General features: G+C 35.5%; 1 protein-coding gene across 1 annotated transcript; it reads left to right on the top strand.

The window, feature by feature from the left end:
• The first annotated feature begins 337 nt into the window (after positions 1 to 337).
• Positions 338 to 8,380, top strand: aqp9a (aquaporin 9a). Its single transcript, XM_028041411.1, has 6 exons — positions 338 to 992; positions 1,123 to 1,249; positions 4,108 to 4,245; positions 5,105 to 5,223; positions 6,804 to 7,021; positions 8,002 to 8,380. Exons 1-6 carry the CDS (start codon positions 858 to 860, stop codon positions 8,210 to 8,212), a joined length of 948 nt encoding a protein of 315 aa, XP_027897212.1. The 5' UTR covers positions 338 to 857; the 3' UTR covers positions 8,213 to 8,380.
• The last annotated feature ends 9,803 nt before the right edge of the window (positions 8,381 to 18,183 follow it).

The following is an 18,183-nucleotide window of genomic DNA, read 5'->3' as shown; positions in this document are numbered from 1 at the left end:
GAAACAAGACAAAGTAATACAGAAATAGTTTTTTAAAAAGACCTAATATGGAGTTCTGGTAGTGCCAAGAAATATATAGAATTTGGTGGTTCTATTTTTTTTTTTTTTTTTTGAAAAATGTGACTAGATTTGCTGTAACTTTTTTTAATGAATCAAATAGAACACTTTCATATTGTTTTATTATAATTGGATAAAAAAAATAAACGTGGGTATTTAAAAAAATTAAAAACAAGCAAAAACTAGGTTTATTAAGCTTAATAAGTAAAAAGACAGAAAATCTCCAGTTTTGTAGATGGTGCAAACATTTTTTTTACTGAAACGTTTGCAAATTTGCTTTAATTTATCTCAGCTCCACATGTTGATGTATAGTTTTTAAAAGGTTTGTAGCATCATGACATTTCTAAAAGGTTTATATACTGCATAATGCAAAAAATAAAATCCAGGCCATGTTCAAAAACCCAAATTATTTTATATTCCATCCTCATTTTCTTTGAAACTATAGTAGCTGCTGTGATACCTGCACACCATACCTACATTTTGGTGCCAAGATTATTGAGATAGTTTGCATTTGCTGAGAAAAACTAAATTAGATTTGGATTAAGCACTTCAAAAAACCCTGTGGAGATTTTTAAGGGTCACATTTTCTCCACTTTCTGATTATCATCTGTGAAGTGGAAACTTTGTGTTGGTTTATCTGATTGCAATATGACAAAAAGTGAAAAGCATGTGAAAAGCTCCCTGATGAGAGCCTGTGGTCAGGAAGCAGAGAGGATTGTTGTTCCAGTAGATCAATAGTTTGTGCTGAATGGCTGGAGCTCAGACTCCAGAGGTGGAGATCTGACTCTGTTGCGCTCCAGATGTTTCAAAACGCCGACACTTTTAACAACCAGCTGAAAGTGCAACACGACAGAAACATGAGGCAACACTGCGCGCTCAAACACGGAATATTCAAGGAGTTCCTGGCTGAATTCCTGGGAACGTTCGTCTTGGTAGTAAGTAGAAAAAGATTTCTATTTTCACACTTTGCAGTTATTTCTGAGGATATAGGATAATCCTAAAGGTAATGATGTTAATGGATTTTTCTGAAACTTGTTTTTATTTGTTTCTTTGTGTGTTTGCTAGCTGTTTGGCTGCGGCTCAGTTGCTCAGACGGTCCTGAGTCGAAACACGCTGGGCGAGCCGCTCACCGTCCACATCGGCTTCTCCGTGGGCCTCATGATGGCCGTGTACGTGGCTGGAGGGGTGTCAGGTAAACCTCATGTTTGCTTCTTTATTTTACTTAAGTATATTTTTCAGCCGATTTTTTCCTTTTACTCCCTGCGTTTTAAGAGAAATATCTGTAGTTTATACTCCTTACATTTTCACATATAGTTCGTTACTTCCACGATGAAAAACTAATGAGTGCCCAAAAATTTTACTCAAGTAAGAGTAGCACTACTTCAACATATTTTTACTCAAGTAAAAGTAAAAAGTAGCCATCCAAGACATGACTTAAGTAAGATTAAATAAGTATTCAATCTGGAGAGACTCACACAGAGAAGAAAATAGCAGTTAAAAAGATTTAATGGTACAATTTCTTTGGCGCTCGGACCCGGCAGAAGACCGTGAGCCGAGGATCGCCGTGAGCAGGCGGTCTGCTCAGCGAGCTCGGGATAGTCTTCCCCCCCGGGACCGAAACTGGTGGTGGAGCGGAGCTTGGAGAGGAAGAGCACAAGGGATCCTGGACGACGACCCTCATGGTGAAGGTGGAGAAGGGGAGGAGGTGGGTCGAAGCACGGCTGACGAGCAGGAAGACCCCAGGGTAGCTTGGACTTTTGAAGGTGTCTTTGGACGACGATTGGCTGGAGCGGCGTGAAGCTCCGGTCCGGATTGGCTGCGGTCGGGCGTAGTGATTAGATGATGTGGTGAAGCTGGTCGAGTCTCCCAGTTTGAATTTTCGCCAAGGCTCCATTTTAGTAAAAAGTCTACTCAAGTACTGATTATCTGATCAAATGATCAATCATTTAATATTTAAAAATTACATCATCAGATGGACCAAAATTTAAAGTTGGCATTTTGAAGATGAAAATTACAATAATTCATACAAGTAACAAAAAACAACAAAATCAATCAAAATAAACTTTTTGCGTATTTTAGATTTATCAAACGTTGTTTTGTATTCTGGAAGGTGAAAATTACTTTTTACTTTTACTTGAGTAAATCAGTTCAACCTTTACTTTTGCTAAAGTATTTTTTTCATAGAAGTATTTATATTTCTACTTAAGTAGTGTGAGTACTTTTGACACCTCTGCTGCCGTGATTCATATGATCCAGGACTTACTGGCTACAATGGTGTTTCTCAAAGTGGGGGGTGCGACCCACTGGGGGATCGCCACATGGCGCCAGAGTCCGAAAGTCCGAGGGAAGATGAAGAAAAAACTGAAAAAACATAAATAAATAAATTTACATCCCTGTCAATAAAAAATTTGTAACCAGTTTCAGTACGTTCAAAAAACAAACACAACTCTGGCTATGTCAAAAACAGAACTGTACCCATACTTAATGTTTAGATTTTATTGCCTTATATGTATGATTAATATTAAAAAGTTACATAAAATAGCCGATTGTGGTGGGAAATTTTATCTGGTGATATAGTCAACATCAGATTAATAGTCGTAGCATATTACCCGATAAAAACTTTCAAACACAAAACTCAAAATCAGAAAGTATGAGGCAGCATTTATACTAAATTAATGTAATAATTATTGAATAGTAAATAAAAGTGAGGAAGATATATAATATTCAATGTTTCTTTATATATTTTGTATTATATTGTCTGTGGATTTGCATAGCGAATCCCCGGTCAGAAGATAATGCTGTTTGGGTGGCATGGAAAAGTGATGATGACAACTTGTTAAATAATCTGGAAAAAAAACAAAAATGTGTTATTGTCCTTATAATTTTTCCTCTTTTAAAACAAAACTTACTAAGAGTTAAATAATGCAGCCCCTCTGTTTTGTGTTGTATCTTAACCTTGTGGCTCATGAGGCTTGGAAGCTCTGAATAATTAAACTTTATGGCTTTCTGTGCAGCCATGTGCCACCTGAGCGGCTCCACTGTCAGCAGGAACGTGCCACCTCTCTGCCCAGATCCACTGGCTGAGCTCTGACCATTGATTTATCAGCAAACAGAGCAAAGCCTCTCTGGGGTCGTACATAACCCTGGGCAGTAAATGTCCTGCAAACACCATTGATCAGACACAGACCGACAGAGCCGGCTTTCAGTTAAGGGGGATCCAGAAACCAAACAAACAGCTTTGGCTTAATGAGGCTGCAGCAAAGATGAGGTTCAGAAAAAAGAAACCACAGTTATGGCTGTTTTTTTAGTATTAGGGCCTTTGTAGATGGACATACATCCATTGTATTTGGCAGAATTTTATTTCTGCCAAAAGAAAATTAGAGATTGAGCTCAGAATTTTAAAAAATCTTTTGAGAAAAAACATGGACATTTTTGAATTTCAAAAGTCAAACATTTTTGACCAATTTTTTTTCTAAAAGATTTCTGAGATTAATCTCAATTTTAAATTTTCTTTTTTTTTTTTTGCAGTTTCGATTTTTGGAACTCAGAAATGTTCTTATTTCTAGAAAATTTCTCAGATTAACCTAAAAAATTCAGCAATTTTTTAACAAATCTGTGACTTTTGGAGCTCAGAAATTTCCTTATTCTTTTCACAAACATTTCTGAAATTAATCACAAATTTCATGAGTTCTATGGCAGAATTTTACACCTTACTTTCTAAATGCCTCTAGTATGTTGTCGTAGGCTAGAGCAAAGTGAAGTTCAGAAAAAAGAAATCACAGTTCTGTGTTTTGCTGACAGTGTATTGGTGAAAGTTCAGTTCCCTACAGGGAGATTGATTGTAGTTTGTTGAAGTTGAATTTCTTAGCAGTGGCAATTATTCTGTATTTTGGCTCTCAGACATGCATAATAAAACCCCAAACTGCCCAGGGGTCTGCTCCCCTTCTGCTGCTCCTCATAAATGTGACAGCCTCCCTGATAATGGAGGGGATATTAAGTCAGTCACCCGCTGCAGCCCTGCGTCACTCTGTGCTTTGTTCTGTGTCTCAGGAGGCCATGTGAACCCCGCCGTGTCTCTGGCCATGGTGATTCTGGGGAAACTAAAGATCTGGAAGTTTCCCTTCTACGTCATCGCTCAGTTTCTTGGTGCTTTTGCAGGAGCTGCAGCCATCTTTGGATTATATTATGGTGAATGATTTGTTGTTGTTTTTTTTGTTTGTTTTTTTTTACAAATTACACTACAAAAGCACAAGGATGGTAAACTGATTTGATCAGCTGCAAATGTGGATCCAGAAACCAAAACAAACAGATTTTTCTTAATTACAATAATGACACTACAAAAACACAAAATCTTACCAAGTATTTTTGTTCTACTTTCTGGAGCAAATATCTTAGTACACTTGAAATAAGACAAAATTAACTTGTAAGTAACTTTTCAGCAAGAAATAGGAGCTTGTTGTAAGTCCATATTTAGTAAATATAAAATGCTAGTTGCATATGTGGATTTTTTTGTTTCTATAAAATGGTAAAAATGTCTGTAAGTGAAATAATCTGCCAGTAGAAATAGTCCTTTTTGTCAATATTCAGGAATTATTTACTTTAAACAAGCTTCTATGTTTTGTTGAAAATTTAATTTGATTTTATTTCAAGTGTAATAAATGTTTTACACTAGGAATTAGATAAAAAAATATTTTGTAAGATGTTGTGTTTTTGCAGTGAAAACCAGTATAATTTTCCCATATTATAAATCATAATATGGTAAAAGATTTCTTACTTTTCCATCAATATTAAGGAATTATTTACTTAACATAACCTCCAATATTTTGCTGAAAAGTTACTTGTAAGTTAGTTTTATCTTACTTAAAATGCACTACGATATTTGCACCAAAAATACTTGCGTTTTTGCAGTGTCAAAATATAAAACTAAATGTTTTATAGGTTTTTTGAACAGCACTGGGGTGAGGAATATTTTAGCTGCCTGTTCCTCCTATAGAATCCAAATAGATGCTCCTGCATGGTTAAAAACGTCTCTTTGTCTTCATCACAGACGCTTTCATGGACTTCACCAGCGGTATTCTGTCCGTGACAGGAATCAATGCGACAGGTCACATTTTTGCCTCCTACCCTGCCAGACACCTGTCAGTCCTCGGCGGCTTCATCGATCAGGTTGGTTCTGGTCGCTCTGACCCAGAAGACCTCACATCCGCTCCCCACCGCAGCTTCAATTTGCCATTTAAACCCTACAATGTCTGGCAAATACGGTTAATGCAGCATTGATCGCCCCGTATAGTTTGAGAACGACCCCTCTTCCTGCTCGGTTTGGGTCTGATGACCCATTTCCTGGGATCCACTGGCCCAAGTTACCACCGTTTTCAGTCAGTTAGTTAATGTGTTGATTTGAAAGGTAGCACACTTAAAACTAATAACATCAAAATATAACATAAACATATCAGCATGTGTGTGTTATTTCGTATGTAAATAAGCAAATTACTCATAATTAGCCACAACTAATCTTTGATATGTGCTGGATATTTATCTACTGGATTTAGAGGGATACATTATGTACATTAAAGGTGACCTGTTATGCTCCTGACCAGGTTAGGATATGTTTATGGGCTACACAAAACATCTTCACTATATTTTTTTGCCAAAATAATTCTTAGAAAATGATTTTGAGCTCCTTTTTGAATGAGCTGTTTTGGGCCTCTGTCACTTTAAATCCAAATAAGCTGCTGCTGGCCACGGCCCCCAACTCAACGTTTCCTCTTGCGCATACAAATGACCACAAACAGATGCACAATTATACAACCTTACAGCTTTGAAAAGCAAAAGTAGAGCCCCCTGCAAAGCCAACATGAATACAACAAGTGGTTTCTAGATGGTAAGTCAACAGAAAAATACTTGTCTTTTCCAGCAGCCAATGTGCAGCGCATGCAGCAGTAAAACCAGCTGTCCAAACATGCTGGGACTCCACTTTGGTTGCTAGGTAATGAGTTGCTGATTTGTGTTGCATTCTGAAGGTTTTTGAAGCGGTTCATTAACTTATTGACAAAAACTGGCTGGGTGTTTTTTTTAGGCGTTTGAGTTGTTTTTAGAAGCAAAAAAACCCAAATAGAAGTACAAAAATGTGCGAAATGTGAATTTTGCCACAAATATTGCCACAAACACAAAAATTGTTCTTCAAAAATATTCCCATTTAGAAGTGCACTGTAAGAAAATGACGCGTCTAATTCACGGTAAAATACCAGCAGCTGTGGGTGCCAAAGTTTTACAGTAAAAATACAGTAAATCCATATTTATATGGCAAAATTTCTGCAGTTGCCAGAATGTGTGGTAGCATCCACACCTGCCAGTGTTTTACCATAAATTAGAGATGTTTCCTTTTTTTTTTACAGTGTGGCTTCTTTAGGACATCACTTATTTAAAAAACAGTGTGACTTATATTACAAATATAAGATTTACATAATAAGTAGTGGAGAAAACAGCAGAAATAACATTTCCAATCATACTGCAGGTTTTGTTTTGCCTTTTTTTTCATAATAAGTGATAAACAATTCAATAAATTCCCACACCTAAGTGTAAAGTGTGTTTAAATATGTTATGGGGTTTATGATAAGTACTAATATGCTAAAGATTGTTCTAGAAGAAAGGCTTTGTAGACTTCAGTTAAACAGCAAAGAGTTTTATTTAAGCTCTCACATACTGTATGAGAGGTGACTAATAAAGAGCTGCTGCGCCCCCTGCAGGTGGTGGGGACAGGTATGCTGGTTCTCTGTATTTTGGCGATCATTGACGGCGGGAACATTGGCGCCCCTAAAGGCGTGGAGCCGCTGGCCATCGGTCTGATCATCATGGCCATCGGTGTCTCCATGGGGCTCAACTGTGGCTACCCTCTGAACCCCGCCAGAGACCTGGGACCCCGGCTGTTCACGGCGGTGGCCGGGTGGGGGATGGAGGTCTTCAGGTAACTAAAATTCAGATTTTTTTAACTGAACTTGATCAGACTTTGGAAGCACAGAGCAGATGTTTTCTGCATATACTTTTCCCTGATTCTTTTTTTTTTTTTTTCATCAGATTTAACACAAAAACTGTTAATCTAGAGAAAACCAATCGGGAAATGAATGTTACCTTAAGAAAACCCATTGAGAAATTTTCTTATCTCAAGAAAACTATTTGGAAATGCACTTGATATCTTGAGAAAACCATTTGGTTTCCTCAAGATGACAAGACTGGTTATCTCGAGAAAACCTTTTGGAAATTTATTAATTATTTTTTCAAAAAAACATTTGTAAATTTACTCATCGCGAGAAAATTATTGGGAAATTTACTCATTTTGTGTTATTTCGAGAAAAAAAACGTGTAAATTTACTCATTATTAAAAAAACATGTGGAAAACATCTGCTTTTGGCTTACATTGTTGCTTTATAAATATGCGTATGAACACATAAATAGAAAATAAACATCCTGTGTACCTAGCATGAGTCGTGTTAAACGAATATTTACCATGTTTGACCAGGTTTTTAATTTAAACGGTGATGGAAAAATCTGAAGGCCGTCCGTCATTTTGACGGGTTACACACACCTGACCAAACCGAAGACATTTTCTAAACTTTACGCACAGAGAACATCACAGATATGACTAAAATCAAATCACTTTTAAAAATCAGATCTGAATATCGTCTCTTGCTATCTGGGAGCTGAGCACTGAAAAGTTCATGATGGGATTTTATTTGACCTCGACAATCAAAACAAAAACATAAAAGTTTAGCACATAAACATTTACCTCTGGTGCCTCATTGCTTCCGAAGTCTTTAATAGTTCATGTCTTCATTCAGATTTCCATTAAGTGAGCCATTTTGTTACATAATGTCACATGTTCCCACTGCAGTCAGCCAACATTCATCCAGCCATCGACTTTTCTGATTCTGTTTTTGTGGCTGGCAGCACTGGAGGCTACTGGTGGTGGATCCCAGTGGCGGGGCCCATGGTGGGAGGCGTGGTGGCGGCCGTCCTCTACTTCCTGCTCATCGAGCTGCACCACCCCCATGACGAGGACGAGAAGGCCCACGAGGTGGAGGAAGAGGAGGAGGAAGAAGAGGAGGACGACGATGACAGCAGTCTTAAGGACAAATACGAGATGATCGCCATGAGCTAAAACATTCAGCGCAGCAGTCATGACAGAGCTTCTGCAGTTCCTTCCTGGGAATAGTACGGAGCTAAATTGGGGCCATAAAGTTTGCTCAATTTAACTTTTTTTTTTTTTTTAAACAAAATAAAAAAATTTATTGAAAAATAATTTGGAAACCGAAAAAAATGTTTGAAACTGAAGAAAAATAGATTTTGAAAAGTAGTTTTGAACTTTTTTTTAGTTTCACATCTTTTTTCGGTTTCATAATTACATTTCAGTTTCTGTTTATTAAAAAATTAGCAAACCTTATAGCCCCAATTGAGCTCCATTTGTGCCATACACATGGAGCGCCATTTATATGGAGCTAAATTGGGGCCATAAAGTTTGTTCGATCTTTTTTTTTTTCTTTTGAAACTGAGAAACAAAACTCAAACTGAAAACTGGTTTTGATACTGAAAAAAGTTTGGACCTGAATAGAAAAATCTGAAACTGAAAAAAGAATCTGAAAAGTAGTTTTGAACTTTTTTCAGTTTCAAATCTTTTTTTCAGATTCATCATTATTCAGTTAAAAAAAAAAAAAACTTGGACCAAACTTTATGTACTTTATAAAACTCCATATACATGGAGCGAAATTGGGGCCATTAAGTTTGCTCAATCTGATTTTATTTGTTTTGTAACTTATGTCTCATCGTTGACAGTTAAGTCATATTTATTTTGTAAATACAATTGAATATTTTTAGCACAAGTCATTAATGCTGAGCTTCACTTTAGCGTTTTTCCCACTACCCTCAGTGACTGTGACAATTATTTGTTTATATTAACTTTAAGTTTTTCTTCCATGTTTAACACATTTTTTGTATATGATGATTGATTGATTGATTTTCCTGGTTGTTACTTTTAGCATTTATTTCACTCAGCACAGTTTGTCTAAATTAAAGTTTACACAAATAAGTCCTCATGAGAAATTTTTATTCAGTTTACCATTTGTTCATTCATGCAATTTCTATGCAAATTTGAATTTAATTTATTTTAATCAGCAATTTATATGCAAATATTTTAACCTAATTATTTACTTTTTCAATGTTATTTTACTTATTTAAATTGAAGTCACGTTCAGTTACTGAAGTTTCAATAAGAGTTTTAAACTCTCCCAAAGAGGTAAAAACCCTTTTTAGAGAGAACATCCTGAGGATTATTTCATAACCTGACATACAAAATGATAGCACTTACAGAGAAAGTGGATATAACACTACATCACCACTTCTGCTGTGTTTGGTTCATAAAAGTCCCAGAAATAAACCATGGTGTTCACTGAGTTTCATAATAATTTGAAATAAGACATCAAGAGCAGTGACATCCAGAATCTAGTCTGAAGAAAGCAGCACGCATACTGATAAAAATGTTACCATACTCAAGAACATTTAATAATGTCCATCTTAATAAAGTGTCATCTGCATAAAGAGGACGATTTTTTTGAGTCAGATTCTGCGTTCACACTGCAGCCTGAAGTGACCCAATTCCAATTTTTTGTCAATTCTGATTATTTATTTTTATTTATTTATTTTGGCGTGGTCGTTCACACTTCCAAAGTCGCCGTCTGCGTGATCTCCAGTGTAAACTACAAACGACTTGAAAGTATCCCGGATGCGCAGTAGAGGGCGCAATAACGTGAGAGAGCGTGCTCTGTGTTTTGCCAGCCACCATAAAAAAAGAAGTGCTCAGTGTTTGCGGAAGTAGGAGCTCAGGTTCCTGTCTGGCAAACGTGGTGGATCAGCTGACGGCTAGGCGGAGCTGGTGCAGGGTGTAGCCGGTCGGTTTTTGAAACGGGAGCTCGCTGAACTTCGGTGTTAAATGCGACTTAATTCGGAACATGACGACGTTGGATTTGGAAAGAAGTGACTGTAATAGTATGGAGTGCAGTGACGAGGAAGGAAGGAGTGGTCGGAATGAAGATAAAGAGTGGGAATTGGTGGGAAAGGGTGGAAAGAAGCAGCGAGCTGCTGAAAGAAAGAGAAAAAAAGGAAATGAGGACAGCACTGAAGACACTGATAATGAAGGAATTGAGGAAGGAAAAGAAGCACAAAAAAGACAAAATCTGAACATTATAATAAGATTTGATGAAGGAGAAGGAGTCAAGAAGATTGATCCACTTAAACTAACAAAAGCACTTAAGACACATGTTGGGGAAATTAAACATGCTAAAGTACTGAGAGACGGAAATCTTTTGATTGGCTGTAATTCTGAAGGTCAGGTTGAAAAGGCAAAAAAGCTTGGATGGGTATGTAAAGTCAAAATTAGAGCAGTTGTTAAAGTGGGTGAAAAAAGAAATAATGAAAGCAAAGGAATCATAACAGGAGTGCCGTTAAGTGTTGATATGAAGGAATTAATTGAGAATCTGAAAGAAAGAAACAAGGAAGTAAAAGGAGCACGGAGAATGAAAAGGGGTACAGAGAAGATTGAAACAGAAACTGTGTTGCTGGAGTTTGAAACAAAAGAAATGCCAAGGGAGGTTTTCTTTGGCTTGATAAGATTTAGTGTCAGGGAATATGTGCCCAAACCAGTGAGGTGCTTCAACTGTCAGAAATTTGGCCATATTGCAAAAATATGTAAAGGTAAAAAGAGATGTGCCCGTTGTTCTGGAGACCATGACTATGGTAAATGTGGAGTTGGAGTTAAACCAAAGTGCTGTAGTTGTGGAGGAGAGCATAGTGTCGCTTTTTGGGGATGCGAGGTAATGAAACGACAATCAGTGATACAGAAAACAAAAGTTACGCAGAAAGTAACATATGCAGAAGCGTGTAAAGTAGTTGAGAAAGAGAAACAAACTGAGAAATCTCTATCAGGAGAAAAGCAAGTAATTTCAAAAATTATGGTAATGGTTGAAAAGAAAATTGAAGAGGAAAAAAAGAAAATGGTGACTTTTATTGCAGGAGTTATAAATGCAACATCGGATGTGAAATCAAAAACGGAAAGGATTCAGATTATTGTAAAGGCAGCATGCCATAGTTTAGACTTAAAGAATATTCGGTGGGAGGACATAAGGGGAGAACTGTGTAGTCAGGCAAGCCAAGAAGGATAGTCTCAATATTGCAATGGAATGCGAGGAGTCTTCTGTCAAATGGGCAAGATTTTAAACAGTTTATTTATGAATTAAAAGAAAAACCTGATGTAATTTGTATACAGGAAACTTGGCTGAGGCCTTTTTTGGATTTCAAATTGGATGGATATATTGCAGTTAGATATGATAGAGAAGAAGGAAATGGGGGAGGGTGTCTTTCTCTGATTAAAGGAGGTATTCCGTATAAAGTTATTGGAAGAAAAGGAGATTTGGAGTATGTTGCAACTGAAATATGGGTGGAAGAGAAGGTACTGTTGGTTTTAAATTTTTACAATCCTTGTAAAAAGCTTGAGGTAAGTAAACTTGAAGAGATGGATATGAAAGGAAATGTTATTTGGTGTGGAGATTTTAATGCACATCATTCATTATGGGGTAGTGGAAAAGTAGATTATAATGGGAACATTTTAGAAGAATTTCTAGATAGTAATAATTTGGTTTGCTTGAATAATGGAAAGAAGACAAGAATTGATATAAATTCAGGTAAGGAATCTGTACTAGATCTGACATTTGTTTCTAGCTGTTTAGCTCCACTATGTGATTGGCAAGTTAAAAATAAGTCATTTGGTAGTGATCACTACATTATAATCAGCAAAATAAGGATGGGCCAGGTGCATAGGCCTGAAATGATAGGAGGGAAGTGGATATTTGAGAAAGCAAATTGGGAGGTATTTTATAACCTATGTGATAGGAAAATTTTAAATGTTCAAAATGATCACAGTATTGAAAGTATGAACCGAGTGATTAGTCAGGGTATTTTAGTTGCTGCAGAGGAGGCTATTCCAAAAACATCAGGGAAAAATAGGAGAAAGTTGGTTCCATGGTGGAATGAAGAGTGTAGGAAAGCAGTTAGAGAAAGAAATAAAGCATTTAAATTGGTTAAAAGGTCTCATAATTTTCAACATTTAATTGAATATAAAAAGTCACAAGCTAAAGTCAGGAGAACAATAAGGAGCACAAAAAGAGAATACTGGAGAGGTTTCTGTGACACAATTGGCAGTAGTACAAAACTAGGGGATGTTTGGGGGATGATCAAAAAAATGGGAGGAGATAGAAGGGAATGGAGTTATCCTATACTAAATAAAAATGATATAGTAGCTGTAACTGACAAGGAAAAGGCTGATATGTTAGTGAGAACATTTGTGGAGATACATAGTGGTAAAAATTTATTAGGTAATGAAATGGAGGGAAGGGAGAGAACTAAAAAGGAATACGATGGAATCTTAAGAAGAAAGAAGAATAATAATGATCTGATGAATTATCCTTTCTCTATTGGAGAGCTAAAAAGAGCTTTGGATAGAACTAGGAATAGTGCTCCAGGTAAGGATGAGGTGTGTTATATTATGTTAAAACATGTAAGTGAGGAAGTTTTAAATAAATTATTAATTTTATTCAATAAGATTTGGAAGGAGGGGAGACTGCCTTGTAAGTGGAAAGAAGCTATTATTATTCCGTTGAAGAAACCTGGGAAAGATCAGAGTAACCCTGTAAATTACAGACCAATAGCTTTAACATCTAATCTGTGTAAACTGATGGAAAGGATGGTGAATGAGAGATTGACACATTATTTGGAGTCAAACCATTTAATTGCTCCGTATCAGAGTGGTTTTCGTAGAGGGAGAGGAACAATGGATCCTATTTTATGTTTAGAGGATGTTATTAGAAAAGCTCAGATTAATAAAGAAACTGTTGTTGCTGTGTTTTTTGATGTGGAGAAAGCATATGATATGTTATGGAGGGAAGGGTTAATGATTAAATTACATCAGATGGGTATAGGAGGTAATATGTTTAATTGGTTATGGGATTTTTTAAGGGATAGAAATATTCAAGTTAAAATAGGATGTCAGTTTTCGGAAATATGTAAAATAGAAAATGGAACCCCTCAAGGAAGTGTGGTAAGTCCAACATTATTTTCAGTTATGATCAACGATATTTTTAAAGAAATATCCATTGGTTTTGGTAAGTCACTTTTTGCTGATGATGGAGCATTATGGAAAAAGGGAAGAAATGTGGACCATCTTATTGTTAAAATACAGGAAGGTATAGATAAAGTGAGTAAGTGGGGAGTAGAGTGGGGCTTTAAATTTTCAATTGAAAAGACAAAAGTAATGTTTTTCACAAATAAAAAAATAGGGGTTGATAAGAAGTTGTGTTTATATGGGAAAGAGTTAGAAAGGGTTGATTGGTTTCGTTTTTTGGGAGTAGTTTTTGATAAGAAACTAACTTGGGGAAATCACATAGAACATATTATGGAGAAGACTAAAAAGGTTCTAAACATTATGAGGTGTTTAGCTGGGTTGACATGGGGTGCAAATTTCGATTCCCTTAGAAATATATATGTGTCTCTAATTAGATCAAGAATAGATTATGGGAGTGTGGTGTATGGATCAGCAGCTAAAACTAGGTTAAAAAAGTTAGATGTTATTCAAGCCCGAGCACTGAGAATATGTTTAGGGGCAGTTAAATCAACACCAATATGTGCATTACAAGTAGAGTCAGGAGAAATGCCATTATGCATTAAAAGACAGCAGCTAATGGTAAATTATTGGATAAGTTTAAAGGGACATAATGCAGATCACCCGGTTAAGAAATTATTAGGAGAGTGTTGGGAAAGAGGAAAGAAACAAATGGATAGTTTTGGGTGGGTTGGGGATAATAGAGCGAAAATTTTTAATGTATATTATAAGGAATTTAGTCCAACTGTATTGTGGCCTTTGAGACCGACATGGACTTGGAAATATATTAATGTAGACAGAACACTAACAAATATTAGGAAAAGGAAAACATTAGATACTTGCCAAGAATTTTATAATCACATGCAGAATAAATATATTGAATATTTGCAAATTTATACGGATGGGTCGACAGACCCTAAAAGTGAAGCAACCAGTATAGCCATAGTGATTCCTGAATTAAAGATTAGTATTTCAAAAAGAACATCTGATTATTTGAGTGTGTTTGCGGTAGAACTAGGTGCTATTTTAGTAGCTTTAGAATGGGTGGAGGAAACTAATAGGAATAAAATAATAGTTTGTAGTGACTCTCTATCTGCGTTGACGAGTATCGGAAAGGGACGTACAAAAAATCATCAAAATATTTTATATGAGATTATGGCGGTTCATCATAGGATCTGTGAACAAAATAAAAATGTTGTATTATTCTGGACTCCTGCTCATGTAGGTATTATGGGGAATGAAAGAGCAGACAAGCTGGCGAAGGAGACAATTAAACAAGATGATATTGTTATGCAAATAAAGTTATCTAAATCTGAAGGCAAAAGTATAATTTGGAAAGAAAGCAAGAAGATATGGGAAGATAGGTGGGTAAATGAAATTAAAGGAAGACATTTATTTAGAATACAAAAAACAGTCGATGTAGAAAGGATCAGAGGATTAAACAGGAGGGAAGAGATAATTATAAATAGAATACGAACTGGGCATAGTTTCCTAAACGGAACTCTTTTTAAGATGGGGAAACACCTTACTGGTTTATGTAGATGGTGTGATGAAGTAGAAACAGTGGAACATGTTTTGATTAAATGTAGGAAATACGAAAGTCACAGAAGATTATTAAAAACAGAACTAGGTGTTAGTAGGGAATTGAAATTTGACAAGGTGATCGATCAGCTGAATAATATTGAGGGGAAAAAGAAGATTTTTCGTTTTTTAAAAGACACTGGGATTTTTAAGAGTCTTTGAGGAGTAGGTAGTAGGAGTCAATAGAGGGCAGTAGTGCAACATAATTGGATGCAAGCTGCCGTTAAAATCTAAAGAAGAAGAAGAAGAAGTTTGCGGAAGTAAACATGGATGCTAACAGTGGAGCATAGCTTACGATTTTAAAGTTGTTATCCAAAGCGAACCAGCACAGTAACAACTTAATCCTCATTATCGTCCACCATGGTTGTTGTTTTTCTTGTCGCTTGCACGTATCAGGGCGCAGAATAGTGACGTTTGTCGAGTCTCAATGACTTTCAGGTCGAATGAATGCGACCTGCCGTTCAGATTCTGGTCACGTTTAGAAAGATCGGCTATGTATCGGATTTAGAACCACATACCCAAGTGACCTGAGTTGCATTTGTGTAAATCCGACTTGTGTTTCAGACTGTAGTAAAAAGATCAGGTAAAAATAAAAAATCGGAATTGGGTCGCTTCATGCTGCAGTGTGAACACAGGCTAAGACTAGTTTGAAAACAAGCAATTAAGAATTATCACAAACATTTAACAAGAAGAAATGTAATTTTGCTAAATCTTTAATTTAAACACAGAATCAGATTATAAAACCATTACTTCGCCGTTCTAGAAAATATTGGACTGAAACTGTTGCTTTGGTTGCTTATTCACACTGCTGTAGCGGCCAGTAACTGCAGCAGAACATCAATATTGATTATCAATAACAAACCACTCTTTGCTGCACGTGCATTCCTGCAAAAACTGGCCTGCAATAATCCCGTTTGTTACATAACTAAACACACTCAGAAAGAAAAGTTAATGAACAATACATGTAATGGAGCGTATAAGAAATGTGTCAAAAACACTGAAACAAGCAATTATGAAGCTAAAAGAAACAAATGACTAAAACAAACTAAAAATCAGTAAATAAACTTAGTGAATATAACACTTTACGTTATCGCCTGCAAAGCGTCCAACTAAACATTTTCATTAAAATAAGAGCTCCCTCTTCTGTCCATGCCTTAGTACTGCACCCACTGGGGTGAACAAGGTTAGTATCACCAACAAAAAAGCTGAAAAGAAATTAGAAGAACATCAATCAACGAGACAAAATTTAAGATCTCCGATTGTTTTACCCATTTTTTTGAAACTATACCTACTTGAAGCATAATTAACTCTAGGATAATGTGTGAAATATTTGGCGGCGCTGAGTAACGACCTTATTAACATTAAAACATAAGTTAATATGATCTATTAACAAATACTGTTATTATTCAGAGTTTTGTTTTCTCTTTTTTCGAGCGTTGCACGACTCCCATATATTATAGCCAATATGAATTATTGATTCAGCTGCAGTGAACTTCAGAGAGGCATGGACGGCCGTGCCAGGAGTTTCTGGGTTTACAACAAATTGAATAAAAGTGTCCAGAAGACTTTATGAAAATAACATCACACTGCAAAAAGTCTTATTTTGTCTAATTTCTAGGGCAAATATCTTAGCACGCTTGAAATTAGGCAAAACTAACTTTTAAGTAACTTTTTTAAAAAAAGACATAACAGCTTATTTAGATTGAATAATTCCTTAATGTTGATGAAAAAACATTTGTTTCACTGGCAGATTATTTCATTTATAACAAGACTATTTTCTCATGTTATAAGTGAAATAATCTGCCACTGGAACCAAAACTTTTTTTTTTATCAATATTGATGAATTATTTACTTAAAACAAGCCTCTGCATCTTGCTGAAAAGATACTTGCAAGTTAGTTTTATCTTAGTTCAAGTGTACTAAGATACCAGAAATAAAATGTATTTTATAAGGGAAAGTAGAAGTACTTTTTCATAAATTATAAAGTTATATGGAAAAAAATGTCAGGTTTCACTGCCAGATTATTTCCCTTATAACTAGTACTTTTTCATCAATATTAAGTAATTATTCAATCTGAAAAAGCTCATATTTCTTGTTAAAATAATTACATGTAAGTTAGTTTTGTCTTATTTCATGCGTACGACAATATTTTGCACTAGAAATTAAACAAAAATTTGGTACGAACCTTATGTAGTTAACTTTGCTGCTTACAATTTATATTAATTAAATAAAAGTACAATTAGAAGTCTGGTAAGGGATTTGTAGAGGTTGCAGAAAAATTTTAATACAACCATTATCAACAAGTGGAAGACATTAAAAAAAAAAAACAGCAAAATCTCCAGGCAAGTTTATCCTGAAAGCAGACAGCAAGATGCTAAAACAAAATCTCCAGATTCTAAAATATTATGAAAATGTCACCAGAAAGATATTGCACAAGTTTAACTTTCAATATGTGCAAGGATGATTTAATTGTTCCATATAGATAAGGAGAATAAAATTCACATCATCTTAATTGTGACCTTAAAAAGCCAAAGAGTGCACACACATTGCAGACAGTAAACAGAGGTCTATTTTATTTTGAATGAGTCTTTTAATTAATGCATTTCAAGTACTCCAAAAATTACATCTCTTTGCACAATACAATTTCAAATTTTTATTTTCTTTTTTTAGTAAAAATGTTCAAAGTGAACAAAAATTTCGAATACTGTATAAAACACAGTGAACATTAAAATCAGACAGTAGTTTTTACGCTTTAATCGTGTTCTTACGGCCTACATCACCTACGACATTTCAACTCAATTTGGACATTTTCAGTGCACGTTTATCTAAAAACTTTTACCAAGACTACGAAATTAAAAAGAAAAGTAAATTTACAGGCATTTTTTTTTTAAACTTCTGCTCGTCTACCCGAACCATGCCACAGGATAAGAAAATGAAAAATAAAAATAAAAAAAACCATAATGGGAATGTAACATTAACTCCATCACTGAATAGTTTTTTCCTCCGTTAATGACAGTGGTAAAAAGCATAAGCAAATTTCAGTTCTACTTGCACAAAGAAGAACATAAATAACTTAGAAGAGAGGAAACTTTGTCACATATGAACATTTTTAACAAGTTACTCTGAATTTAGAAAAAAAAAAAAAAGAAATAGATGTATCAAAATGTACTTTTCATTTTCAAATTAAATGCCAACTTTTTTGTTGTTTTATTTTTTTCTTCCTCCAGGTACTGTACAAGTTTACAGGTAAATTCTTCTGGCCTGACAGGTGAGATGAGATTTAAAAAGAGAGCTCCATTTTGTACAGAGATGAGGAGTGATAGCAACCGCCAAGCTATCGAATTCAT

The sequence above is a fragment of the Xiphophorus couchianus genome, chromosome 2, assembly GCF_001444195.1.
Source record: "Xiphophorus couchianus chromosome 2, X_couchianus-1.0, whole genome shotgun sequence".
Lineage (NCBI taxonomy): Eukaryota > Metazoa > Chordata > Actinopteri > Cyprinodontiformes > Poeciliidae > Xiphophorus > Xiphophorus couchianus.
Note: the sequence above shows the minus strand (reverse complement) of the source record. Positions and strands in the feature narration are given on the sequence as shown.

What these genes read in the sequence shown, in the direction of transcription:
- aqp9a (XM_028041411.1), top strand. Translation starts at nt 858, where the DNA reads ATGTTTCAAAACGCCGACACTTTTAACAACCAGCTGAAAGTGCAACAC. An exon ending in TCGGCGGCTTCATCGATCAG is followed by an intron (nt 5,224 to 6,803) that starts GTTGGTTCTGGT and finishes CGCCCCCTGCAG; the next exon opens with GTGGTGGGGACAGGTATGCT. An exon ending in TGGGGGATGGAGGTCTTCAG is followed by an intron (nt 7,022 to 8,001) that starts GTAACTAAAATT and finishes TGTGGCTGGCAG; the next exon opens with CACTGGAGGCTACTGGTGGT.